The sequence below is a fragment of the Centropristis striata genome, chromosome 4 (genome assembly GCF_030273125.1).
Source record: "Centropristis striata isolate RG_2023a ecotype Rhode Island chromosome 4, C.striata_1.0, whole genome shotgun sequence".
NCBI classification, from domain to species: domain Eukaryota; kingdom Metazoa; phylum Chordata; class Actinopteri; order Perciformes; family Serranidae; genus Centropristis; species Centropristis striata.
The window spans coordinates 7,173,141-7,199,825 of record NC_081520.1 but is presented as its reverse complement, the minus strand read 5'-3'; the positions used below and the strand labels follow the sequence as shown (position 1 = coordinate 7,199,825).

The 26,685-nt window shown below is 38.8% G+C and overlaps 1 protein-coding gene across 2 annotated transcripts in view; it reads right to left on the bottom strand.

The window, feature by feature from the left end:
- Positions 1-26,685, bottom strand: part of nf1a (neurofibromin 1a) — a 114,763-nt gene that overhangs the window by 74,283 nt on the left and 13,795 nt on the right. The window contains exons 2-26 of one of the 2 annotated variants that reach the window (XM_059331950.1): positions 26,125-26,268; positions 24,067-24,150; positions 22,492-22,682; positions 21,342-21,448; positions 20,407-20,474; positions 18,283-18,358; positions 17,847-18,004; positions 16,687-16,860; positions 15,610-15,738; positions 14,013-14,087; positions 13,790-13,921; positions 12,148-12,285; positions 11,882-11,995; positions 10,484-10,563; positions 9,751-9,874; positions 8,866-9,112; positions 8,155-8,228; positions 7,956-8,039; positions 5,531-5,926; positions 4,701-4,840; positions 2,852-2,974; positions 2,582-2,665; positions 2,366-2,482; positions 1,332-1,513; positions 1,026-1,237 (exon numbers count right to left, since the gene is read on the bottom strand). In XM_059331950.1, the coding sequence (XP_059187933.1) occupies positions 1,026-1,237; positions 1,332-1,513; positions 2,366-2,482; positions 2,582-2,665; positions 2,852-2,974; positions 4,701-4,840; positions 5,531-5,926; positions 7,956-8,039; positions 8,155-8,228; positions 8,866-9,112; positions 9,751-9,874; positions 10,484-10,563; positions 11,882-11,995; positions 12,148-12,285; positions 13,790-13,921; positions 14,013-14,087; positions 15,610-15,738; positions 16,687-16,860; positions 17,847-18,004; positions 18,283-18,358; positions 20,407-20,474; positions 21,342-21,448; positions 22,492-22,682; positions 24,067-24,150; positions 26,125-26,268 (3,453 nt within the window). Of the gene's footprint in view, positions 1-1,025; positions 1,238-1,331; positions 1,514-2,365; positions 2,483-2,581; positions 2,666-2,851; positions 2,975-4,700; positions 4,841-5,530; positions 5,927-7,955; positions 8,040-8,154; positions 8,229-8,865; positions 9,113-9,750; positions 9,875-10,483; positions 10,564-11,881; positions 11,996-12,147; positions 12,286-13,789; positions 13,922-14,012; positions 14,088-15,609; positions 15,739-16,686; positions 16,861-17,846; positions 18,005-18,282; positions 18,359-20,406; positions 20,475-21,341; positions 21,449-22,491; positions 22,683-24,066; positions 24,151-26,124; positions 26,580-26,685 lie in introns of those variants that run through there. The other variant, XM_059331951.1, reaches the window with a different exon arrangement.

Here is a 26,685-nt window from a genome sequence, read left to right as displayed (position 1 = left end):
AAAAGCTGACAGCCAACTGAGACTGTGTATGGACCTCCATGCTGAACAGTGATGTACCTCCTTGGGTGATTTGTAGAGGTTTTGCAGCCATCGGCCGCCAGTGGAGCCAAGTTCTGCCACTAACTAGTTTGTAAAACATCCTACTGACGATGAATAATCTGCCAAACTGATTAATCAACCTGTAAGAAGGTGGTCGCACTTTTATTCCCTCTCTCCCTACCCGGCTTTCCTACTTCGCTCCTCTTGTCTCGTCTTGTCTTCTGTCTTATACTTTAGGAGACTCTCTCTGCACTGCTCTCCAAATTAAAAAATCATGGATTTCATCAACTGGTCTCTCAACACAATTGACACCATCTTCTCGACGGGAGCCCTCCTGTCCTGCCGGGACGTTTGCAGCTGGCTACACGAAGGACGTGTGGGAGAGGTGGAGTGTCGTGTGCCTGGCGGCTCTCTCCGTGGAGGATATTGAAGATCTCTATCTATTCGGAATCTTGATAAAAGATCTTTTGCTGATTGGATTAGGCATTGCTCTGGTTTATCAAGACAAACAGAAAACGAGGACAGCTGTCCAAAGCCCCATAAGGCTGCCAAACTGATTAATCAACCTGTAAGAAGGCGATCGCACTTTTCTTCCCTCTCTCCCTCCCCTATTTTCCTGCTTTGCTCCTCTTGTCTCGTCTTGTCTTCCGTCTTATACTTTGGGAGACTCTCTCTACTGCTCTCCAAACTAAAAAAATCATGGATTTGATCAACTGGTCTCTCAACGCACTTGACACCATCTTCTCGACGAGAAGCCGGGGTTCGGGTGGAGTGTCGTGTGCCTGGCGGCTCTCTCCGTGGAGGATATTGAAGATCTCTATCTATTCGGAACCTTGATAACAGATCTTTTGCTGATTGGATGAGGCTTTGCTCTGGTTTATCGAGATACACAGAAAACGGTGACAGCTGTCCAAAGCCCCATAAGGCTGCCAATCTGAATCTGATCTCTATTCGAATCCGATTCTAAAACAAGAAGAGGTACACACCCACTGGGACCCAGGAACCACATTAGCCAGTGCCATAGCGATTGGCAGCTCTCCCTGGTCTCCCATCATCGTGACCAGTTCTACCAGCCTCTCAAATCGGTCAGCCAGAACGGTCTCTGCCAGGGTGTCGAACTCTGTTCCCTGCTGCAGGATCTTAGTCAGCACTTCCATGAAGGTGGCTCGAGTCTGCAGATCCTTGTGGTAGCCTAGACCTGGGAAGGTGGAATGGGAAAAACTATTTGAAACTACCATGTACAAAGCTAAGTTTTTGAATTGCTTCAACCAGTAATATTGTGGCTGACGTACCGATGGAGTGCATGAGGCCACTATCTACGTTAGCGTTGAGCAGGTTGGACATGGCCAGGACGGTGCAGTGGCGGAGGGATGCCAGGCGGCGGGACATTCCTCTCTTTCGGCCTCCAACTGCCTGACCTTCATCCTCCACCTCGCTGCAGTCATTCAGCAGGTTCATGAACAGGGTGAAGTACCTGCAACCACCACAAAAACAACAGTTGAAGGCTTGTCCAAGTAAGTACTTTGTTGCCAGTTCAGAGGGCCAATTTGCCTTTTTATCAATACATTCAAAAGCTTTGATTTTAGATACTTATGATATTTCACATTTTCTGTGACACATTATAGTCCACCTGTTCTTGTCAATGCTGCACGTAAAAAGTAAATATAAAGAGTTTGGCTTGTTCAAATGTGTTCAGATAGTCATGACTTTGGACTTAAGGATATTACAGATGAAGACCTGGAGACCTGGCTATAAGCCCCAATATTTCTAGTCATTTGGATGCCTTTATGAGGTATAACTTGGAAAAACAAAATTACTCAACTGTGCAAACAACCCCTTCCCGCTCAAAAATTTGGTTTACAAGAGTCATATGGATGACAGGTTTTGCTTTTTTAGAGGCACAGGTTTTGACTTCCATGGAATCAGTCGTAAGGATAGTATCTTCTACACTGATTTGTACACTAAAATCATATGCAAGGTCTTATACAGTATGTGATGCTTTGAACTTTAATCACTTGCTCTGGGCTTACTACTTTCCCCAATTCAGTCTGTTCATCCTATTCTAACACTTAAAAAAAACAATTGAGTACTACTTAAGAAGATATTTTAAGATTACTGCTATTAAAAAACACCATCATTTTTGCAGACTCTGGAATGAGGAAGAGGAAGATCCATGGACCAATATCCAAAATCAGCTAAGGGCACTTAATATTTATCTTAAACATACTCCTCTTAACATATGTTGGGGGTTCTGATGAAGAGTGGCATTATATATACACTCCATCTGTCATATGTGCATTTAGTTTGGGTGCAGGTGTGTTCTTACTTGAGGAAGAGTTGAGATTTGGCCTCCATCAGTTCTACTCCATCTCCCTCCTCTGGCTGAAGAGGAAGACCAGCTAGCAGAGACACTACTGCCTCCATACTGGCCTGGTCCAGGTCCCTGCATATCACACACACACACACACACACACAGAGGACACAATAGTAAAAGGGGAGCTCTCTGTGTTAGTTTACTTGAGTACATCTAACAGAGCAGCACCTTGTCAGACACTTGATGTCATCATCAGCAGCTTGATTGGAGGTTCCCATCACCCAGTCAGTCAGGTACTCCACCATCTTGTTCCTACAAACAACAGAGGATGACAACAATATAAGTGAAATCTTCAAATCTGACCAAGGGGGAAATAAACTAGTATCTGAGGTTGCTGCTTCGTCAATTTCACAGCGTTTTATGGTCTAATAAACACTCAAATATTTATAAAAAAATCGCACAGTGGTAACTGTGGTAAAAAAAAAGCTCATCACTGACCTGAACTTCATCTCCTGGCAGAAGGACAGGTCATCTCGTCTCTCCATCATTACTTCCACCAGCTGGCACAGCTTGGTTTTGATCTGTATCGCGTGGACCACGTTCCCTAGGATGCGCACATACCTGTGGGATGCAGCACAGGTCATACACATGCACACGTAAAACACTTCAAGACATCTAAATTGTGCATTGTTGTGAATGAGAGTATGAATGTTTGTTTGTCTCCATGTTTCAGCCCTGTGATAGTCTGGAGACCTGTCCAGGGTGGCCCCTGCCTCTTTCCCAGTGTCAGCTGAGATCGGCTCCAGCCCCCCCTGAACCGAGCTTGGATAAGCGGTTAAGGATAATGGATGAATGAATGAACCGGCAGTCTAAATTTTAAACCCAAGTTGTGTCTCCACAGATTTGTATTTTAAGATGTTAATGTCTTATTTGTATGTTTCACCAGTGTACTATGTTTTAAACTCTGATTGTGTTTGGTTTCTATTTATTAGGGCCAATCGGGGCAATCGCACCGAGCACTGGTAAATGGTTAATAATCGGTCTATAAACCATCTATAAACATCACTTAGTTGGATATTGTAAAGTGTTACCAACCTACCAAACTAAATCCTCATGCTAAACAAATCAACAGGGGGGAAGACAGAACTAACCCAGACAACTAAGAAACTCTGAAACTAAAACTCCAAAGGCTTCTGTCAACAGAGCACAACCCGAACATTACTTTCTTGGACATACCAGACCAGGGTTACATGGTTACATGCACACAGTCTCAAATGTTGGTCTTACGTAAAACAGAGCAACACAGCTTTCTTGCTTGCCTTTTTTTGCCTCCAGGGCTAACACTGACACTAACACTGACGCTAACCATGACGATAACCATGACGCTAACACTGACGCTAACCATGACGATAACCATGACGCTAACACTGACGCTAACCATGACGATAACCATGACGCCAACACTGACGCTAACCATGACGCTAAAACTGACGCTAAAACTGACGCTAACACTGACGCTAACCATGACGCTAACACTGACGCTAACCATGACGATAACACTGACGCTAACCATAACGCTAACCATGGCTTAGCTGCAATATCTATTCATGGCCAAATTAAAACCTGCACATTTTATTTTTAATGGTACACTTTATGTTGACCTATGTATTATGTTGTTGGTGCAACTGGCACTTTATGTTGAACTCTTTATTGTTTTGGCCAAGGTTATTGAGAGAGTTGGACTGAAATTAATTTGATTTTTTTAAACCAACAAAGGTAAATCAACAAAGTCTGTTATGGCCTCTGAAGCAACAGAGAGATGTTTTCTAATAGTCAGGGTTTCCAGTGTTCTGAATGTACTTGAAAGTATTGTGTTTTACAAAAAAAACCAAAGTATTATAGTTTACAGAAGGTCTACCTACCTATAGGCTACCTGAATTTCTGAAATGTACTATATTTCTAAATATGCTATTGCTACACTTAATGGCAAAAATTGCACTGGTCTGTTGGACTTGAACAAAAATAAATGTATTTATGTATTTAGTCATTATTCAATGGTATACTGAAAATCCATGTGAAAAAAATTACTTCTCACTGTTCTCAGGTCAAATATTTATATGCGATTAAAATGCGATTAATTAATTACAAAGCCTCTAATTAATTTGATTAATTTTTTTAATCGAGTCCCGGCCCTAATTATTATTATTATTACATTGGGGAAAACTCCCACTTGACCTATCAATGGTGTAACTTCATCACTCCCTCCCTCAGTAACAGCCTTTTACATTGATGAGGCCCTATAAAGGGCAGTCCAGCCAGTACTAGGTGGAGAGAAAGGACTACTGACCTGACCAGGTTGAGCATCATCGTCTCGATGCTGGCCTGTCCCAGATGTTCAGAGCTACCCTCTGTGTGATTATCCAAGAGGTTCTTCATGATGGCTATGGTTTGCTCCACAAACTGGGTGTTAGTGTCATTGATAGGAACCTGGAAAAGCAGAACCACTGATTACATTTCAAAAAGAAACATGCTTTTTGTTATCCTACATCTCAATTATAAGAAAAAAAATGTGCGGATTTAGAAAGCTGCATCAGCAAGCCATGAAATGGTGATACGGAGGGACTGAAAAAATATATATGGCCAAAAAAACACAGAATAACAGCTTATAAACAAAAATGTCTGTTGTGCTTGAGTAAATTAAACCTGCATTAGCTAACCCACCTAAACCCTCCGACTACAAAACTCTGCATACTCTCAATGCAGAGATACAGTTGACATGAGCAGCATTTGTATTATTAATTAAACTTTGTATTGACAGATAATGTGTGTGATAAAAGTATAATACCATCAAAACAGGTCTACATTATCTTTGGACATGATTTTGCTCTGTACAAATTCAAAATACAGCACATATCAAACAGGTTTAATTAACCTGACAGAGTTTTTTAGATCAACTGCAATTAAATCCATATTTCTACTTGCTACAGAGTACATGAGGGCACATAGTGGGGGTCAATTCACTGCTCAACTACATCCAGGGACCAAGGATCGCTTTGACATATTATAAATACATATAATAAAGGAATAAATATTTTTATTTTTTGGCCTTTTTATTTTTAATATTTTGTTTGTTTATTTTGTTACCAAAATAAGAAGCAGTGCCACAGCTCTACTCACCGGTCCCTGTGTGTCAAAGAACTTGCCGATGCTGTTCCTCAGCTTGTTGAAGAGCATGGGGTAGAGGGCGGGGCTTAGCTCCAGCCCTAGCAGGTCTTTGACGTTAGTGCGAACATGGAGGCCTACCCTGTCGTGGCCACAGACCAGCAGGCCCAGCAGCCGGTCTATGAAGCGGCTGACGGGCGCCTCGCTGGAGGCCGATAGAGCTGAGGAGCAGGCGGAGGCCGTGGCCACGGGGTTGGACACGTCGCAGGGACCCATGGAGATCATGGAGTGTTTGCGCTCGCTCATGGGGCCCATAGGTGGGCTGTAGGTAGCTGGCCCAGGGGTGCTGCGCTGCTGGAGACACACACCGCCCAGAGCACACAGGAAGCCGGTCATGTTGATCCACTCCTGCTGTGTGTGTGTGGAAAGAGGGAATGGGGGGGTGGGGGTTGGATAGGGGGCACAGAGACACTGAACGGTTGCCAACTGGGTTACTGACCGACGTCATTTCTTGCTTATTTTAGGGTCTTTAACCCTTTGATGCACAACACGGGTCTAAAGTGACCCGATTACGTTTTTATATTGTTTATCTTTGCAATAAATTAATTTCATCATTTCAAATTAATTTAATTTTGCAGGTTTTCCTCAAATGTTCTGATCATCATACATCCTCATTTTTTTGTTTTCATTTCTTAAAATGTCTTTAAAACCTGACAAAGAAGACACAAATATTAACTATCCTATTTTGTTAAATTGGTGTTTTGCCAATGAAAATTATTATTTGGTGGCTCTAATAAGTCTCAAATGTTAAAATATGTGATTTTCCAATGTAATCTGATGGTTCTAACAACTCTTTTAAAGTTAAACCTTCAAAATAAGACAAACAAAGTTACACATATACTCACATTGTTAAATTCACTTTTTGTATCACTACGCTTCTGATGCACAAGGTCATTTTTGACCCATGTGTGTAAACTTGATGAAATAATGCAAAAACTATTTTTCTTAAAGTATGAAAGGAAGAATTGATATAATAACTGTTGTAATAATGTGGTTCATTTTTGACCCATGTTGTGCATTAGAAGGTGTTTATATGTTGTGCATCAAAGGGTTAAAGAATATTTTTTGCGACCACAATTTTTAAGAGTGCCACTAATAATTTTTCTAGGTTGCACTGGTGCACCTGACGCTGCCCGGGTGAAAACATACATTTATTTTTAATCTTTCTCTCTTTTCATCACCTCTCTGTGTTCTCCCGTGACCGAACTCATACACTCATGGGGTGTCATATACAGATATGCAAACATACTTCTCTGTCCACCTCTGTCATATTGTATGTGTGTTTTAAGTATACGTTTGGACGGGTTGATGGCTAATTTCGTTGTCCTAGTACTTGTTACTCTGTGCAATGGGAACAAAGGTGATTCTGATTCTAGACATGCACTAATAATAATAATAATAAGTGTTTTCTCTGTTTAACAAACATGCACCTGCACATGAATAACAACCTGCATTCTGTATTTATACTGTGAACTGCTCAGGGACACAGGAATGCCTTTATATTCTATTATTTTTTATTATTATTTGCGACTATATATAGATGAACACCGGCTGAACACCAGCCCGTGTTTTATTATAATAGGTTAGATGATTAAGGGAAAACATAAATGATGTCACTCATATCAAACCTACACTCAGGAATGATCCGCCTCACATGGGACTGATGACTTTAATAATATCTATAATAAATCTGAATGGTGGAACTAACAGATCATGAAAGGAAATAAAGCTTCTAGAACGATTTTTCTTTTCATTTATTATAAATGTAGAAGATGTTTGTTGTCTTTGTTGTTTTATTTTGCTTCATGTTTTAGTTTGAAATGTTCAATTTGAGCTCAGTGAAGTACTTTAAACACTTTTTTATATATATAAAATGTGCTTTTAGTGAGAACAGTTCAATGAAATAAAGACAAGCATTTCTCTGCACCTTTTTCTTATTTAAACATCATTCACATTTTATGAAAGTTATGGAGAGCGATAAAAAGGTGACCTTATGGCGACGCAATGAAACATTTAGGTGCACCTAAATTTTGTGTTGGTGCACCTAAAAAAAAGTTAGGGGCACCAGTGCAACCAATGCAAACAGTTAGTCTGTAGCCCTGCACTCAGCACTCAGTCGACCAATAATCTGCCACACAGAAATGTGAAAAAGCTGTGAAAGTGTGAACAAATGTTCCTAATGACCAGTCACTGACTGCCTTCATAATAAATTATTTATCTATTTTCATCATAAATTATTTAACTACTACTATATATAGTAGTAATCAACTATTTACTGTACTATTAACAATTACAAAAGTACTTGGCAGTATCAGTGTTGTCACCTACAGGAATTGCTCTTCAGAAGATTTTGTTTATCGTTTGTCTGTAACATGTTTACCTGTCCATCATCTGCCTTGTTTTTAGGGAAGTTGAGAATCTGTTTGGTGACCTGGTCCCATTTGGCATACGTGTCTTCCCAAGCCTGAGAGTGAAACCAGCAGAAATAAACAGGATATCAACAGTGGAACAAACAGATGTGAGACCATCATATACGTATACGCACAGAAGAATGGGTTTGAATCTGAACTGAACGCTACCTCAATGTTTCCTGGTGTGGGGTGCTCTATCCTCCTCAGCAGGGCCATTACCCTCTTCTGCAACGTGGACCGGCCTGTGGAAACAACACCAAAACAGTTTACAGTTTAAGCATGGCAAAGCCTGGATAATTTGTACAAAGTTCCAAAAGGGAGGAATTACATTCTGCATAGTTGTACAACTGGGAGCCATTGAGACACTTTTTTGGATATTATCATTTTACAACTAAATACCAAAAAACTAAGTAAAGGCAGGAATAATGAGCATGTGACGACATAGGAAATGGTTTGCCAAGTGGATGAAGGTTCTGGCAGTAAGATGTGAATGCTAACTTCTTATATGTGTGTCTAATGTTTTTTTTACTCTAAAAGTAAACGCTAAAGTAAACAATTGAGGCGATATCAGAAAGGTTAGAAGTTTTGTATTATACAGAAGCTAAGTTTGACATGTTTTATACACGCATGTTGTTTGTCAGTTGTGTTTCATCTGTCTTTGTAGTAGAAACCCAAGTGTTGGATGTAATTGTTAAAAAACGATTTTACTTTTTATTATTATAAGAAACTAGTTTGTTGCTTCAGCATTTGTAAATTAAATTTTAGAAAGCCCAGAAACTTCACATAAGTGCATCAATAATACATCGTGAGATGTTGAAAAACATTGAGCTAAGGTGCAGTATTCAAGGTGAGACTTGAAGTGCTACTGTAAGTACTGACCCGTTCCCATCATGTTGCTGACAGAGGCAAGTTCACTGAAGGTGGCGTAGTTGGGCAGGATGTTCTGGACGGGCACCTCGTCAGCAGCGCTGCGGATGTCAGCCTCCTCACAGAGGTGGCGGAAACACGACATGGCCACTAGCACCGCCTCTGTATCGGGACTCCACAGGAACATGTATAGAGACACCTCCAACTTTGTCTGCGCTTGCCGGCAGATTGGGATCCCACCACCCATAGTGGCACACTCCTGGAACATTAAAGCACCAAAAGTAGATTATGCGAGCTGCTTTTCTCACAATGGGTAAATGGTAAATGGGGTGCACTTATATAGCGCTTTTATCCAAAGCGCTTTACACTACAGACTGCGCTCATTCACCCATTCACACACACATTCATACTGGTGGCAGAGGCTACCCTAAACGGTGCCACCTGCCACCATTGGGAATTCATTCACACACCAATGAACGCAGCATCAGGAGCAATTTGGGGTTCAGTATCTTGCTCAAGGATACTTTGACATGGAGGCTGCCATGGTCGGGGATCGAACCACCAACATTCCGGTTACTGGACGAACTGAGCCGCCGCCGTCACAAACAGGGTCACACAAATTCTTTAACCTTTCTGAGCACTCTCGCCACCAAATATCTGCTTCACCAAATCATACACCAAGGCAGGGCTCTAGACTGGGACCATTAAGTCGCAGCCATTTTTGGAGACCGTGCAACCCACTTTGAAAATAGGTGCCATCAATGCAACTTGCAAATATACCTAATGTACTAGTACTAGTGGTACTAGTGGAAAAGTACTAGTGGAATAGTGGATTTTCAAGAGAAGCCGGCATAATTTTGGTCAATTAGTTTTTGCAGTTAAAGAATAGGACAGTACCTTATTCTTGAGCAGAAACTTGTTCCTGCAGATGAGGATCTCCCTCAGCCATTTGAGAACTTCTGTCCCGTTAACCATTTGCTGGCCAATCAGTTTGCGGCAGATAAGGAACAGCACCTGTGAACTGAAGAGAGAAGGAAAAGGGAAAGAAAGTTGTTCCCATGAAAACTTCAACAATAAGTTTATAACATAAAGGATCATAAGGCTTTTCTGGTTTTCACACAATCATCACATGAATTGTTCGAAATAAATACGAATAGGAATTGTTTTACTAAAAGGAATGCTTACCAAATCTTAGCTTACAAAACCAACCAAATTTACAAAATCTAATAAAACAGCACAGTATTTGTGTTTGAAAACAATCCATATATTTTGCTATTGAAAAATGTTTATCAGCCACTCAAATCACACTTGTCCTGGTTGACAATAACAGTTCAATTTAAAAGAGTCATGTCACACCAAGTTTATTTACGCTCAAGTAAAACCCCTTTAGAATCAGGCTTCACTACCTGTGATGTTTCCGATCAGTTAAAGTGACTTAATCCACAATCTTAGACCACACAGCAGGGAGAGAGGGATCAATAAGCAATGTACAATCTGTAAATTATATCATCAATTATAAAGCTACCGTGTCACAGCAGACAACGGTGGCTCTGTAAGTATGTAAGTATGATTTAAGAATTGAGCCAAGCATTTGATCTCCCATGTCCTCCTGAAGGAGATTGTTGAGTACCTGATGTCCCAAAACGTCTCTATGGGGCCATCAGGATTCCACAGCTCTATGGTCTCTGGCTGGTGCAGAACTAACAGAGCCTGGAAACACACAGGACAGACGACAGGAGAGGTAGAACAAGAACCAAGAGGAGAACAAGAAAAGAATGGTTTGTGGTTAGTGGAAGTTTTTTTTACAAAAAACTAAAACTAACATTAAAACTAATAAAAACTAAACTAAAACTAAAGCATTTTAAAAAAACTAAAACTAGCAAAGTCACTCTAAAAACTAACTAAAATTAACTGAATTTGAAAACAAAGATTGTGTGTGTGTATGTACAGTACAGGCCAAAAGTTTGGACACACCTTCTCATTCAATGCGTTTCCTTTATTTTCATGACTATTGACATTGTAAATTCATCAAAACTATTAATGAACACATGTGGAATTATGTACTTAACAAAAAAGTGTGAAATAACTGAAAACATGTCTTATATTCTAGTAAGCAAAGGGTGGTTACTTTGAGGAATCTAAAATACAAGACATGTTTTCAGTTTCGCACTTTTTTTGTTAAGTACATAATTCCATATGTGTTCATTCATAGTTTTGATGCCTTCAGTGAGAATCTACAATGTAAATTGTCATGAAAATAAAGAAAAACGCACTGAATGAGAAGGTGTGTCCAAACTTTTGGCCTGTACTGTGTATACTGTACACTATTAACACGCACATTCCTTCAATTGCAAGACATCACCATGAGATGGCGCCTACTTCCCAAATGCATAAACCAAAAGTGTAACAGGCTCTGTACAGTAACTGAAGAGAATATTTTTTTATTTAAGTAGATGATCAGTTGGCCATTTTTTGCACGGTTTTGAATGTAGGACTTTTGCTTGTAAGAAATATTCCACTCTTTGCGGTCTGCGCCGTCTCATTGACACTAAACAGTAAAACAGGACACTGTGGACATGGTCTCCAACAAGGTTATCATAGTTTTGTTTTTTTCATTAGTTTTAGTTTTAATTTCGTTGTGAAATTGTGGCTACCTGAATTTCTGAAATGTACTACATTTCTAAATATGCTATTGCTACACTTAAGGGCAAAAATTGCACTGGTCTGTTGGACTTGAACAAAAATAAACAATATTTTTGTTGCTTAAGCTTATGTATTCAGTCATTATTCAATGGTATACTAAAAATCCATGTGAAAAAAATTACTTCTCACTGTTCTCAGGTCAAATATTTATATGCGATTAAAATGCGATTAATTTCGATTAATTCATTACAAAGCCTCTAATTAATTAGATTAATTTGTTTAATCGAGTCCTGGCCCCAGTCAGAATACTACAAATCATACCCTTGTTCCATAAAAATGAGAACCGTTATTCATGCAATCAGTGAAGGAGTGTTTGTCCTCTGACCTCCATGGCTTCTTGTGACAGCTGGGTGGTGTTAGTTAGAGGCACTAGCTGCACCAGGCCAGTGATGAGCTCTGCTGTGCTGCTCTGCACCTCTGGAGCTTGCTTCACTGGGTTCTAACAAAAACAGTTAAATACAAATACAGCTGTGATGAACTACAATCGACACAATTTCTGCAAAAGTTGTTAGCTTCATTATAATTAAACTCATACATGAAAGTGCTTTCCAAGCCAGAGTCATTCTGAAATGAATGACTTGGCACACTCACATGCAACATGAGTTTGGGGTCGGCGTGGATGAGTTTGACAAGAGCGAGAAGGAGGCACTTGTAACTTCGAGTGTCCAGTTCTGTGGCTTTCTCTTTAAACTTAAGGCTGGTGGTCATCTTCCCTTTGAATGTCAGACTCTGTGGGAGGACAGCAGGGTTTCTCATTAGGTTCAGGGTCAATGCTTTCAAACTGCGCTAAAGAATTACATTCAATACTTTACTATTTTGCACCAGAAAAAAAGGAGGAGAGGAGGCCTGGCTAGGAGGAGGGACCTGAGCAGCAAAAAACAAATTTTAATCAATAATAATAGTTCACCTACAATAGTCATCAGCATTCCCAAAATACAAAGAATTAATAGGCTCCAACAACATGCAGAAGGTCTACCTACCTATAGGCTACCTGAATTTCTGAAATGTACTATATTTCTAAATACGCTATTGCTACACTTAATGGCAAAAATTGCAGTGGTCTGTTGGACTTGAACAAAAATAAACAATATTTTTGTTGCTTAAGCTAATGTATTCAGTCATTATTCAATGGTATACTAACAATCCATGTGAAAAAAATTACTTCTCACTGTTCTCAGGTCAAATATTTATATGCGATTAAAATGCGATTAATTTCGATTAATTAATTACAAAGCCTCTAATTAATTCGATTTTTTTTTTTTTTTTTTTTTTTTTTTAATCGAGCCATTTAATAAGCCAAAATAACAAATGTAATTTAGTGGTTGATAAATTGTTTCACTCCTCACTTCCTTCTCTCATTCAACAAAAAAACAGACTCAAAGAAACCAGCTGTCCTCACTCCCTGATCACAGGAGGAGGAGGCCTGGCTAGGAGGAGGGACCTGAGCAGCAAAAAACAATTATAATCAATAATAATCAAACTTTTGGCCTGTAATGTAGGGTTGTCAAAAGTATCGATACTCAAAAAAGTATCGATACTAAAACTTATCCGGATACAATACTCATTTTCAAAAGTATCGAGTATCTGAAGCTCGTTATCGTAGTTGCAGTTTCTTTTTGCACAACTGTTTATTATAAATACTTAACCTGTGGTTCTGTTAAATTTTACATGTTGCATTTTTCTTGTTAGTAAAAATACTTCTGTTAAATTTTGGGGTCTTTGTTTTTATCCTTGGTATCCGTGGAATAGAAAATGGTATCTAGTATCGAATATTTTCCTGAGTATTGGTAGCGAGTTGAAAATTTTAGTATTGTGACAACCCTACTGTAGTGTATATGTCACAATTATTGTTTGCCATAAGAGTGTTTTTTCTGATCTCAACATTTCCACGCCCAACATTATTTACCCTCATAATTTTGGTTTAACTATGATACCAAACAGCATCATGTCAGCCTTTGTTTACTGTACTGGCTCACCAACTGGCTGGTTACTGCTTTGTCCACCGAAGCGTGATGTTGAGCTGCGTTTTTCCAAGTTCAACTTTGCTGCACAGCCCAAATGCACTACCTCCATTCAGAAGAATGGGATTACTGGTGGTTTTGCTATACGTGATCTTGTCTGAACTTGGCCTGAGGAGCTAATCTAGTTGATTAGTTTATTACCCCTCAGTCTCAAACTATGATTTGGCATGTTTAATGTAGTAAAGTAATGTAACATGTCACTGTGCTCTTACCGGTGTCATGCGGAGTGGAGCGTGGGTGCCAGCGCCTTTGATTACTTGGTTGAGGGTGTCTGAGAACATAAAGCGGAGCTCTCCAGAGTAGCAGTACACTGCGTCAATCTTAGGCCACCAGTCCAGATGAGACTAAAAGTAGACAACGCAGAGGAAAACAAGTAAGGTAACTCATCAAATGATTCCATCGTCACTAATGTGTAAAAAGGCTCTGCAGACTTACATTGGTGATAATTCTGTGCAAAGAGTTGACCAGAACAAAGTGAAACGTGGAGGGGGAGGAGGCGGCCAAACAGACCTGCAGGGGAAAGAGGACACGGTAATGAGAGTTAGCTAGAGCAACACATAATCAGAGTTCGTACACTTTAGCAGTGGTCAAATTCAAGCATTTTTCAAGGACTTTGATGGTATTACACTTTTAACCCTTTGATGCACAACATATTGACCCCCCTTCTAACTGGGGATTTCCATTGGGGGCATTACAGCCGCGGAACGGCTCCACCAAGGTTTTGCTGCGTCTTCTGCCCGGCATCAATTCGAACGTCAGCTTAGCGAGCCGGCCGTATACACGCGAGATAACGAGAACACGTGATAATCATGAACATACGGGAGACCGCAAGATCCCGTGATAAACTCTAAACTCTATTTATACAGTCTATGGATAAACTGTGTGTATAAAGTAAACAACAACAACCAACAGCTTACTTTGTTTCTCAGACGTGAAAGATATGTTGATCTGACCATCTATCCTTATAAAAACAATATGTTATGTCATAAATGATTGTATGATGTTCCACTTCAACAATCAGTCTCTCGTCGTCCGTGTCGCCGATCCTCTGAGACCCTTTGATTGATTGATTGATTGATTGATTGATTGATTGATTGATTGATTGATCGATCCCCTGGTCATAACGTAATGTTGATGTGAAGTAGTTTTAGGCTGCATGAACTGCGTATTGTGTTTTATTTGAAAGGGGCGGAAGTGTTTTACGTTGATTCTGAGTCAGACTTCCTGTCTGGTGCGATCTGCTCTGTTGAGATTTACGCGGTTTAGCAGCGGCTCGCCCCGTGGCCCTAATAAGAACCAGTTAACTTAATATTCACTACGCATTTCCTGATATCATTTTGGTCCGAAAAAAAAGGGAGTAGACTGAAGTATAAAATACTTATCTAGGCCTCTCCCCTGGTACTTCACACTTTCAAATAAGAAAATTTCTCTCTATATATAGCCACTTAATGTCAAATAAATATGGATTATTATTATTTATTTATTGACTTATTTTCTCATCATTCAACCATAGTATATCAAACTTAGATCTGAGAATTTCTATTACTCCCCAAAGAAAACAAACAAACAAACAACAACAAAACAAAACACTGAAGGCAGTTACAAGAACGTCCTCATCCAGTTTGTAACCTAAACTTTTTTTAGCATATCATTTTTCATAAGCCTTTTTATCTTGACAATTGTTGTGCATGATTCCATTTCATCGCTGCAGTTATTCCATATTCTCACTCCTTTACTTGTAACACAGTGATACTTTGAATTGGTCCAGGCCATGTGTCTTCATTTCAGATAGGCTACTCATTATTTTTTACATTGAGCATGTGATTATCTGTAGTCTATAGATGGATATAGTCAGATTGCAAGAGAAATACAGTAAGAATTCCAAGCATTTACAAGCACTTTATCCAAAATGCAAGCACTTTTTAAACCTTGAAAATACAACATTTAAAGAAGGATTTCAAGCACCCGTACGAACCCTGCATCATACAAAACATTACAAATAACAAATTACTATTGCTTCTTTTCAGCCCACCTTAAAGTGCTGGTTGTTGTGAGGATTAATACGGAAACAGGATACGAAGCAGTCCATCATGAGCTCCACGTCAGCGTTCTGGCTGCCCGCCCCCCTCCAGAAGGGTTTGGCTGGGTTGAACAGTAGAGCCTGGTGGGACAGAAGGGCCACAGGTCACTTCCGCTTATGTGAAAGCACTTTTTTTTGTGTGTGTCTATTTATTTTTATTGTTTTCATAACAGAAAACATAAATGTTCCTGTCATGTTTGTAGTATTATGTGTAATTTCATCAGACTTTTAACACATTTAGGCCTAAAACGCCTGGAAAAAATGCCTGTAAAACCTCTGGGCGATTTTAAAATAACTCCCTAAAACCTGAAGTTGTCCTGGAAATTCAACAGAAGTGTCAACGCTTCCTACTAAATAATAGATTTTTCAGCCTCTGTAGCAGATAGAAATGAAATTCAGTATTTGAGAGCTTATAGCTGTGGCTTTCATGAGAAGTTGAGTTTATTTGTCCAAACCTTCAATAAAGTTTTTTAAAAAATCAACGTGTTGCATTGCGACACTCCACCATGTATTCTGATGCATTTCATTGGCCAAGAGACCGAAAATAGGTGGAAAAAACTACAAATACTACAAAACGACGTATCCGCTTTCCTGGCTTTAATGGTAGAATAACGCAACAGCGCCCCCGGTTTTAATGGTAGAAATGCGATAATGCTTTCCCGACTTAAATGGATTAAGCCGGGAAAGCATTACCACATTTCTATTATCTAGTATTTGTAGTTTTTGTTAATGCATTCTGCTATTAATGTGTCGCATTCTATTCATTTAGACATCCAAACTACATACAGAAATATATTTCAATTAAAAACTGTCTACTCTTTCACCTCAGTGTTTAAAAATCCCTATTTTCAGTACCTTTTGCTTTGGAGCTAAAATAATTATTCTAACAGAAAAGGATAATATTTGTGGAAAATGTGTTAAATTTTGTAGCTGCTGTGACCAAAATGAATACAAAGAAAGAAAACTGGAAAAAAAAAAAAAAAAGAAAAAAACAGGACATAGAGAGAAGCATTTGATTAGTGGTCAGACCTTGAGATCCATGACAATGGACTGGACCAAGAGGAATATGGTTGAGTGATCTTCCCAGTTGATGTAGGTAGAGGCTTTACACAGTTTGACGCAGGCGATGGCAGCGCTCTCCATTAGCTGCTTGCTGCCACCCTGACCTGCTAAAGCTTTCCTCAAACTGTCCAGGAACAGTTTCTGCAGAGACAACAGGAAAGAAAAGTGTGTGTGAGTGCTGCAGTAAGTCTGTGCCCTGTGCGTCTCTGTTCTTTCCTCCTGTTTGTTATTACAGAGAGAATAAAACACTGAAAAAGGTACCGTTGGGTACCTGTACTGAATTCTAGGTACAGTAGTGTTCAATATAATAGCAGTCCAATGTGACTAACCAGATTAATCCAGGTTTTTAGTATATTTTTTATTGCTACATGGCAAACAAGGTACCAGTAGGTGCAGTAGATTCTCAGAAAACCAACAAGACCCAGCATTGGTGATATGCAGCTCTTAAGGCTGTGCAGTTGGGCAATTAGTTGAAAGGGGTGTGGTCAAAATAATATCAGTGTCTGCCGTTGACTTTACAAACTCAAAACTATTTTGTACAAACTTTTTTGTTTCTAGGATTTAGCAATCCTGTGAATCACTAATCACCATGTTAAAGCACTGGAGATCATTTTAGCTGAACAGCCTATAATTGTTCGCACCTCTTTATAAGTTTTCCCCTCTCCAATCAACTTTTTAATCAAAGTACGCTGTTCTTCAGAACAATGTCTTGAACGACCCATTTTCCTCAGGCTTTCAAAGAGAAATGCATGTTCAACAACTACTGGCTTCTAAAAAAAAAAATATACTAAAAACCTGGATTAATCTGGTTAGTCACATTGGACTGCTATTATTTTGAACACTACTATAATGTTTATTGGAACAATAAAAAATATACTAAAAACCTGGATTAATCTGGTTAGTCACATTGGACTGCTATCATATTGAACACTACTGTATATGTATGTCTACTTTTTAAATTTGGTTTTCTGAGAATCTACTGCACCTACTGGTACCTTGTTTGCCATGTAGCAATAAAAAATATACTAAAAACCTGGATTAATCTGGTTAGTCACATTGGACTGCCATTATATTGAACAGTACTCTACCAGTACGGGTACTGGCATTAGTTCAATACCCCTACCCACCTTGTTGGTCTTGCTGTCTTCCACAGTGTCTTTGGAGATGGTTTGTGTGATCTCTGGACAGAGGATGAGGAGGATGATTTGCAGAGGCCACACAGCAGCCTTCCTCTTAGCGCTCTCCGCGAAGCTGTCCACCAGGTCAAACAACTTCTCTGCAGCATCTGAACACAGAGCAACTGTTACGTCTTTTGGATTATAAAATGTTATATTTCCCAAGAAATACCAAGCGCTGTGGTTTTAAATATGTTTATGTTCTTTGGACAGTTGGTAATTTCTAGTTTGCTGCAATACCATATATCTTTAGATTTTTTTAGTTTAAATACTTTATAATAAGACATAGTTTGGACAGCATGCAGTTGTAAAACTGTACAACAGTATAACATCCAAATCAAATAAAGCGCATAATATGAGAAGAGCAAAGATTATAATCCATTCATACCTGCCATATCTGTCTGTGGTCGCTGGTAAAGCATGGTGAACTCATCTGGGTAATTCTCCACCCAGTTCCAAAATGCCTGTTGAGAGAGAAAGACACAGTGTAAGAACCCGTACACAGCTGAACTATCCCCTCAAACATCTTTCTGCTAACTAGTGCTTACAACTTCTATTTACCGTATTTCCTCAAATAGTAGCCGGGGGCTTCTATTAATAAAAAATCAGTTTGGGACCCGGCTAATAATAGGGGCAGGCTATTATTTGAAGGAGGCTTTTATCAAAAAAAGAAAATCAGAGCAGCTCTGACCGGCACTTTTTAGAGTGTTTTACACAGCGCATTGTAGCCAGTTACCCGGATGTCGGCCATATTGGAAGTACTCGGATGTAAACAAACAATGAACAGCACGCTGAATGTTCATTTTAAGCAGGATTTAAAATGTCTAAACTAAAATAAAGTATCAGCATCAAAATGTAGTTAAAGTATCAAAAGTAAAAGTACTCGTTATGCACACACTCAGGTTGTTTCATATATCCTAAATATATTATTATATTACTGTTATTGATACATTATGTAAGCAATATTATCATTTCCTTTCCTTGAGGTAGGGCTCATTTTTACTACCTTATATGCTGTTTTGAAGATTAATTTTTTAAAAATCACTTTAAATTGATTATTCTTTTTCAAATTAAATCTTGAAAAGTAGCTAAAGCTGTCAGCTAAATGCAGTAGAGTAAGTAGTTCTATATTTGCCTAAAATGTAGTGGAGTAGAAGCATACAGTTACATTAAATGGAAATACTCAAGTAAAGTACATGTAAGTACAGTATTTGAGTACTTGTACTTCCCACCACTGGAAAGGGGTCCCTTGACCTCTGACCTTTAGATATCTGAATGTAAATGCAGAAGCCGTGCAGTTTTTCTCATGTAGTATGAATGTGTTATCATCTCCTACATAATTTAATTATTAATGGATATTGGGGTCTCTAAACAGTCTTTGGATTTGGATTTCATAAATTGGATTTGTCTGGAAAGCGAAACTCTTGTAAATTCAATTAAAATTAAATTCAAATACATACATCACTTGCATTACAAGCATTAACGAATGCACTTATTTCTACTGTCTATGTAGTGCACTCAGTGTTTCCCCTAGATTTTTTTGTAGCAGTGGTGCTGATGTGGTAACCTAGCAACGGTAGGGGGGGGTCCAGGGGAACGCCCCCCTGGAAAAAAGTTTTGAAATATTGTTGGTTGTTGGCTACTTCTGGTGAGATTTTTTGGGGGAAAAATTGGAGAGATTGAGACTTACAAATATGACATAACAATCAACAGAGCCTCCAGCATCTCCTTCCAGACATGTGCGCATCAACACATGGCTCATTTGAATATTCAAATGAGCCATGTGTTGATGCGCAGCACAGGTAAGCTAGCGGGACAAGCTGTTTTGATATGTTGTGACTGAAGTATGTGGTATTATTTGACAGAACTTAACATTTACGTTTTTATAGAAAGTACTATTGATAGGTAATTACCATTGTATTAGCCTATTTAAAGTCGACTCGTTAACGTTACATTTTTGCGTCATGAAAACTAGCGATAGCTAGCTAGTTGGGATAGCGCTAACGTCTTCCCTACCTCAGGGACAAGGGCTCGACATTTAGCTGATGTAAATTTCACCTCAGCAGGTTCCTTTTTTATGGCAGGAGGAGGCATTTCTCTTTCCTTACTCTTAGATGAACTCAGGCAGGAGATTCATTTTGCCATCTTTTCAAAATATATGCATTTGCCGTCTTTTCAAAACAGGTTCATTTGTCATTTTCCAAAAAGGTCCTTTCTAATATATTTAATATATTGTGCATTAATGTTTATTGGTGAATGAGAATGTTAAGGTATTAATCTGAAAGGTAAAACCAGCGTAATTTAACCAAATGGCCTTTATGCCCTGTCATGTGGCCTTTGTGCCCTTAAAATAAGTGTGAACAGGAAGGCCAAATGGCCTTGCCCCTAAAATGATGAAATTCCAAGCCTGCCATACACATTTAGTGAGTCACACTCATCATAAGGCAGACGCATATAACACAGACATGACATCGATCCAACGTGGTTGAATAAAACAGGAGAGATGGAGTACCTTCTCTAAACTGTTGATGACTGCTAGCTGGGCTGGCTTCTTGAGAGCTCTGAACTTCAACACAGTTTCTGGAAGAAAAACAACAAAAAAAACAGAATTGAAGAAGTGGATAACTAGTCTTTGTGGACAATGCAGATTCCGGTCTTGTCAGAGTCATATTGCTTTTCTATATATATGTTTTAATTCACACCAATTACAAACAATACTCAATTGTATATAGATTACCATTTTCTTTAACAGGAGGAGCATACATGCTCGAAGTGTTGTGTTTTGTTTGTTTTTATTTTTCTGTCTATGTAAATGCAGCTATCTTAAAATATGGAAGTTGAATGACGATACATGAATGTAAAAGCTGTATGTCAAAGTGTTATAAACTGAAAATAAAATAAAAATATTGTGGAAAAAAAAAAAAAAAAAACAGAATTAACACATACAGTACAGGCCAAAAGTTTGGACACACCTTCTCATTCAATGCGTTTCCTTTATTTTCATGACTATTTACATTGTAGATTTATCAAAACTATTAATGAACACATGTGGAATTATGTACTTAACAAAAAAGTGTGAAATAACTGAAAACATGTCTTATATTGTAGTAAGCAAAGGGTGGTTACGTTGAAGAATTTAAAATACAAGACATGTTTTCAGTTATTTCACACTTTTTTGTTAAGTACATAATTCCATATGTGTTCATTCATAGTTTTGATGCCTTCAGTGAGAATCTACAATGTAAATAGTCATGAAAATAAAGAAAATGCATTGAATGAGAAGGTGTGTCCAAACTTTTGGCCTGTACTGTACGTCTCAAACATTAGTGAAACAATTATCTCAATTGTAAACAATGCCTGGTTAGGTTTGCACACACATTGTTACAATCTAAGAGAACTTATATAAATGATGTTTAGCCCAAATCTGTATGGACATTAGAAGTGAACCTTGTAACAGCCTCTTCAGCTTGGAGCAGTCCACGTTGATGTACTGCATCAGCTCTATGTCATGAACATCCACATTGTCTTCGGAGCACACCGTCAGCTCCTGTAGTCTGAGGAGAAGCAAAACACATCAATTTTACCACTTTGAATGCAATCAGAGGTTAAGCAATGAAAATGAGATTTTCACCATCACCTTGCTCTACATCAACATGCTTCCAGTAGCCATACGGTTGAAAGCATCATCTTTAAATATATAAAAATGATTTTAAATGTTGTTCTGTAGACATGCTGAAGTAGCCAACTGTGTTGGAATTTACCGTATTTCCTCAAATAGTAGCCGGGGCTTCTATTAAAAAAAAATCAGTTTGGGACCCGGCTAATAATAGGGGCAGGCTATTATTTGAAGGAGGCTTTTATTTAAAAAAAAGAAAAGAAAATCAGAGCAGCTCTGACCGGCACTTTTTAGAGTGTTTTACACAGCGCATTGTGGCCAGTTACCCGGATGTCGGCCATATTGGAAGTACTCAGATGTAAACAAACGATGAACAGCACGCTGAATGTTCGTTTTAAGCAGGATTTAAAATGTCTAAACTACTAAAAAGCCCAGAAGAACGTGTGAAAACGGCTCGACTTTACAGAGAATGACTAGGACAGCGGGAGAAAAACCATATTTACCTACAGTACTAACTCATGTGGCCAAACTTCAAAATACAGGTGTTGTGTTGAAATCTGTTACCCGTCACATGATGTTTCCTGAATGTTGTTCTCCGTAGCATCACCTCCGCGGTTGGAGTTAGGATTTAAGTTTAAGGTTAGACCTTGTAGAGAGAACTGTTTGGGGTTAAGGTAAACTTGGGCTCATGTTAACAACTTAAAGGAGGACTGGTTGGGGTCAGGGGTCAGGTTGGTGCAGGTTAAGGTAAGGGGGACACATATCGACGGGGGAACAGACTTTGACATAACACCGGTAAGACACCCGGCTTATAAAAGAGGCCGGCTTTTATTTACTAAAAATAGTTTTTACACCCGGTTACTAAATGAGGCCGGTCATTAATAGGGGCCCGGCTTTAAATTGAGGAAATACGGTAATCATTTGGCCAATTTCATCACAGATCTCAGGACGTTTTTGACCGTTGTTGCAGCAGTAAGCTACCTGGTGGCGATGCGGCTGAAGACGGCGTTAAAGTTGTTGCAGCTCAGAGAGAAGAGGACGGCTGAAGCTGAGGCCCGGAGCTCAGCGGCGTGCTGATGACCCTCGCGGTATGTATGGATGAAATGGCAGATCTCTGGCAGCAGCTGTTTGACAAGCATGGTCTCATCCAAACGCAAGCAGTCCTTGGATTGCTGAGGAGGAAGACAGGTAAGAAAAAGGTCTTGGTGTGTTTCAGAGATGTGGTTGCTGAAACAGAGTATCCGTCAGCACTCAAAAGAACAGGTTACGTTTTGTGAAACTGAAAGGCTGATACAATGTGCCACACAATGTCAATGTATACAAAACTATGGCCTCAAAAATAAAGGCTTTCAGGCTGCCATATAAATCCTTAATCACCACACCTAAAAAACAATACTGCCATTACTGAGTCAATCAGGTGTCAGTCAGACGATTCCAAACAATATTAAATAGAATTTCTCTTTTGATGTGGTTACTAGGGCTGGGCGATATATCGATATAGAAAATATATTGATATATTTTTATATATATTTGCCTTATTTTTCTCCTCTCTCCTGTAATAAGCATCATTAGTATTGTCACTCATGCATGCTCTTTTTCTTTAAATTATTGTATATATATATATATATATATATATATATATATATATATATATATATATATTTTTTTTTTTTTTTGTTTTTTTTTTTTTATTCTATTTACATTTTAGTAGAACCACTTTCTCTGCCTAATAATGATACATAATATTTATTATCATACATTAATACTTAACTGCTAGATCTATCACACACACACACACACGTCTGTCCATATCACTGTATTGTATTATTGCACAATAAAAAATAATAATAATTAAAAAAAGATATATTTTTAAATGTGATATGATATGATGATATGGTATGATGATATTAGACCGTACCGCATGTATCGATATTTTTCTTTCTTTATATATAAATGCTGCCCTTACTAGGGTTTGTCATATTTAGTTCTTTTGTAATGTTCGTTATTCTTTTCTCACATAAATATATTTATTTCAGAAAAAGATTGGCCTATTTTATTCATAGGCTATTTTTATTTAAGATATTTTTTTTATTTAAATGTGCACTTTATGGAGTTTTGATTTTTTTTTTTTTTTTTTTTAAAAGGTGCTGTTGTTATACAGTATTTATGTTCACTTAAATAAACGGTTTTAAAAACTACTTGTGACATGTCATATTTGGCTTTGACTTTGACTGAACATTTGCTCTCATTTTGGGATAAAAACATCAGGATATATATCGTATATCGATATTCAGCCTAAATATATTGGGATATGAGTTTTGGTGCGTATCGCCCAGCCCTAATGGTTACAAGATTCAGCATTTCTGCTATCAGTCAAAACTTTAACTGTCCTTTTAAATCAAGGTATTACACAAGTAATCATTAGGAGTAAGCTTCAATGATTTGAATCATGAGTCCAAAAGGCCCCCCAAGTCAAAGATAATGTGACTTGGGGGGGCTTTTTCTTGTCTTAAAATGACCTAACTCTAAAACTAAGTGTTGAGAGAGAAGACTCACCCCAGCCAGGCACTTCTCCAGGGTGTCCAGGATGATGAGCTGGGAGAGGTAGAGGTTCTTCTCAGAAGCTTCTCCAAATATCCGCTGTGAAGAAAATCATAGTCAAAACATTAAATCAGCATTCACTAGGGGTGTTGAAAATAATTGTATAATCGATTATATATATGGGTTGACTTTTTCAGTTGATAACTTTGTCCATGTTTTGCTAGTAGCTTTGCTTATTTATATTTAGCCATGCCGGGAGCGAAGGAGCGAATAAAACATTTGTTTCCGGTGGCAAAGAACAATCACGTCTTAAAAGTGTCAGCCTCAACCAATAAAAAAGTATGTGTGTGCTTGAGTCTAACTGGCAAATTGACTACAAACCAGCAAACTGATAACTGAAATATATATGTGTGTTACAGGATTAGGGTTGTCAGTATCGATACTCAAAAAAGTATCGAAAAAAGCATCGAAACTAAAACGTTGTATCCAGATACGATACTCATTTTCAAAAGTATGGATAATATCCGGTGGCCCACATTAATGTTGGCCGTGTTAATATTAGCCATTAGCCACAGCTAGCAATTAAAGGCTGTCGTCACGTTAATAATTATAAACAACGTAAATAAATAAATCAGGCACGTAGTTTATTGACACAGTGTCAGTATATAAGCATAGAGTTAATACGTTTACATAGATGTGCACTATTTTTCCAAGTCCTTTGAGATAATAGAATACCTAAAACGGGTAAATAACTTGGGAAAAACATGATAGTTGCCAAAGAAAAAATCATCCTGTAGAGCTTACATAACATTTTGTATCTCATTGTTATCCAACTGTGTCAACCATTCCGGGTTCCTCCCGTGTTCCAAAGACAAAACTCATTGGTTTCAAGAGCACTTCGGTACCCACTAATCCCGTGCCAGAGTTTTGATTTATTCTGACAAATGTAACAATAAAAACATTAGAAATTGGTATGAATGCATTACTGACACTTCAAAAGAGGGAATATATTTTCATTTAAACTGCATGTTGTTACTGAATTTGGGGCTGTGTAAATTGAAAATGACTAAAAACCAGATCTGGTGGGCTTAACGGATATATTAGCTGTGTTTCCACTCGGGGGGCCAGAGTCTGCTCACTCTGCATGTCTACATTACAAGTTAGCCCCCAGAGGGATTTACGAGACTCTGAAGGTGACGTATGGTTTTCGACCGTCACGTAATCGCTTAGCAACAGCTTCGACCGTGACGTCACATACGCGGCGGATTAAACACGGGAGACTCAACTGTGGCCGCTGTCGCTAACTGTGCACAATGTCAGCAGATGATCATAAACAAAGCAGCATGGCTAATTATGCACAGAGTCTCCACTGATCATAAACATAGTGATTGTGAATTAACCAGCATCGCTAACTGTGCACAGAGAGTCTGGTGCTTGTTGTAAACAAACAGAGATCGCTAAGTGAACACCTCCTGCAGCAGCAGCACATACACACTGTACTGCTACAGAGCTAACTGTTAGCCTATTAGCAATTTGCAGACTGGACGCTAAGGGGTTAACATCCCCTCCGGCTCTGCAGCTGGGAGAGACTACTGCAGGAGGACTGTGCTGCTTCAACTTGTACTTACTCTTATTAACGAGCCACCGGCCCCCGCGGCTCGTTAAGAGTAAGAACAGTCTCCAAAAGTCGCTAAATATAGCAACAACGTTGCAAAGTTGGCAACACTGCTTCGCCAGCTTTTACAAATGTCGTGTGTTGTTGTCGCGTAGAGTACTACGTCACATCCAGCTTAGTAATCCATCCAATCAGTAACCAGGCTTTTTTCAGGGGAGAAAAAAGACCCTGCTCTTCTACAGGGACGAAAAAAGTCAGACCAAAAGTCCGCTCCAGATGGCGCGTATTCAAATTAGGAGCGTTTTGGCGAGTGAGACCCGCCTCATTGCAGGTATTGCACGGTAGTGGAAACAGCCCTATTAAACCTACAGCAACCAAGAACTCCTTCAACAGTGACAAAACTATAGATTCTGTCCTCTGCCCTCCTCTCAAACAGAAAGAGAAGGAATCCCACTCACCATGTTGTTGACATTTTTGAGGATGGTGGTGAGGCCACTGATGACAAGGGAGAACTTGTACTTGGAGATGTTGATCAAACATTCCTTGTTGTGCTCTGTGCTGACTTTGGTGTGGGTGTTCTGGTGTCCAACTTTAATGGGAAGCTGAGGGAAAAGACAAGAGAGGATGATGATGAAGGTAACACACAGTCCAATTCTTAGTATCATGTAACAACTTTGTTATTTTCATAATGCAGCAATCATCACATACTGTAGAATTCATAATTATGCATACTGAACATGATAAGTTGATGATTAAGTTGATGGCTGAGCCTTTATGTATGAGAGGATTTGCAATATAAAATATACAAATTCAAACATTTTTCGTACTGAGCAAGTGGTAACGTGAAGAACCATCACTTGCAACCAAATACAAATTCATGTTAAATTTATCTGTGCCTGATTTCAGTACCTCAGAGGATTTTTTTTTCCAAGAAGTTGTCTAAATGTATAGAAAAAAAAACTATGCTGAAAGTTCTCCACATTGTTTGATATAATTTATGGTCCCACAGACCTCTCTGT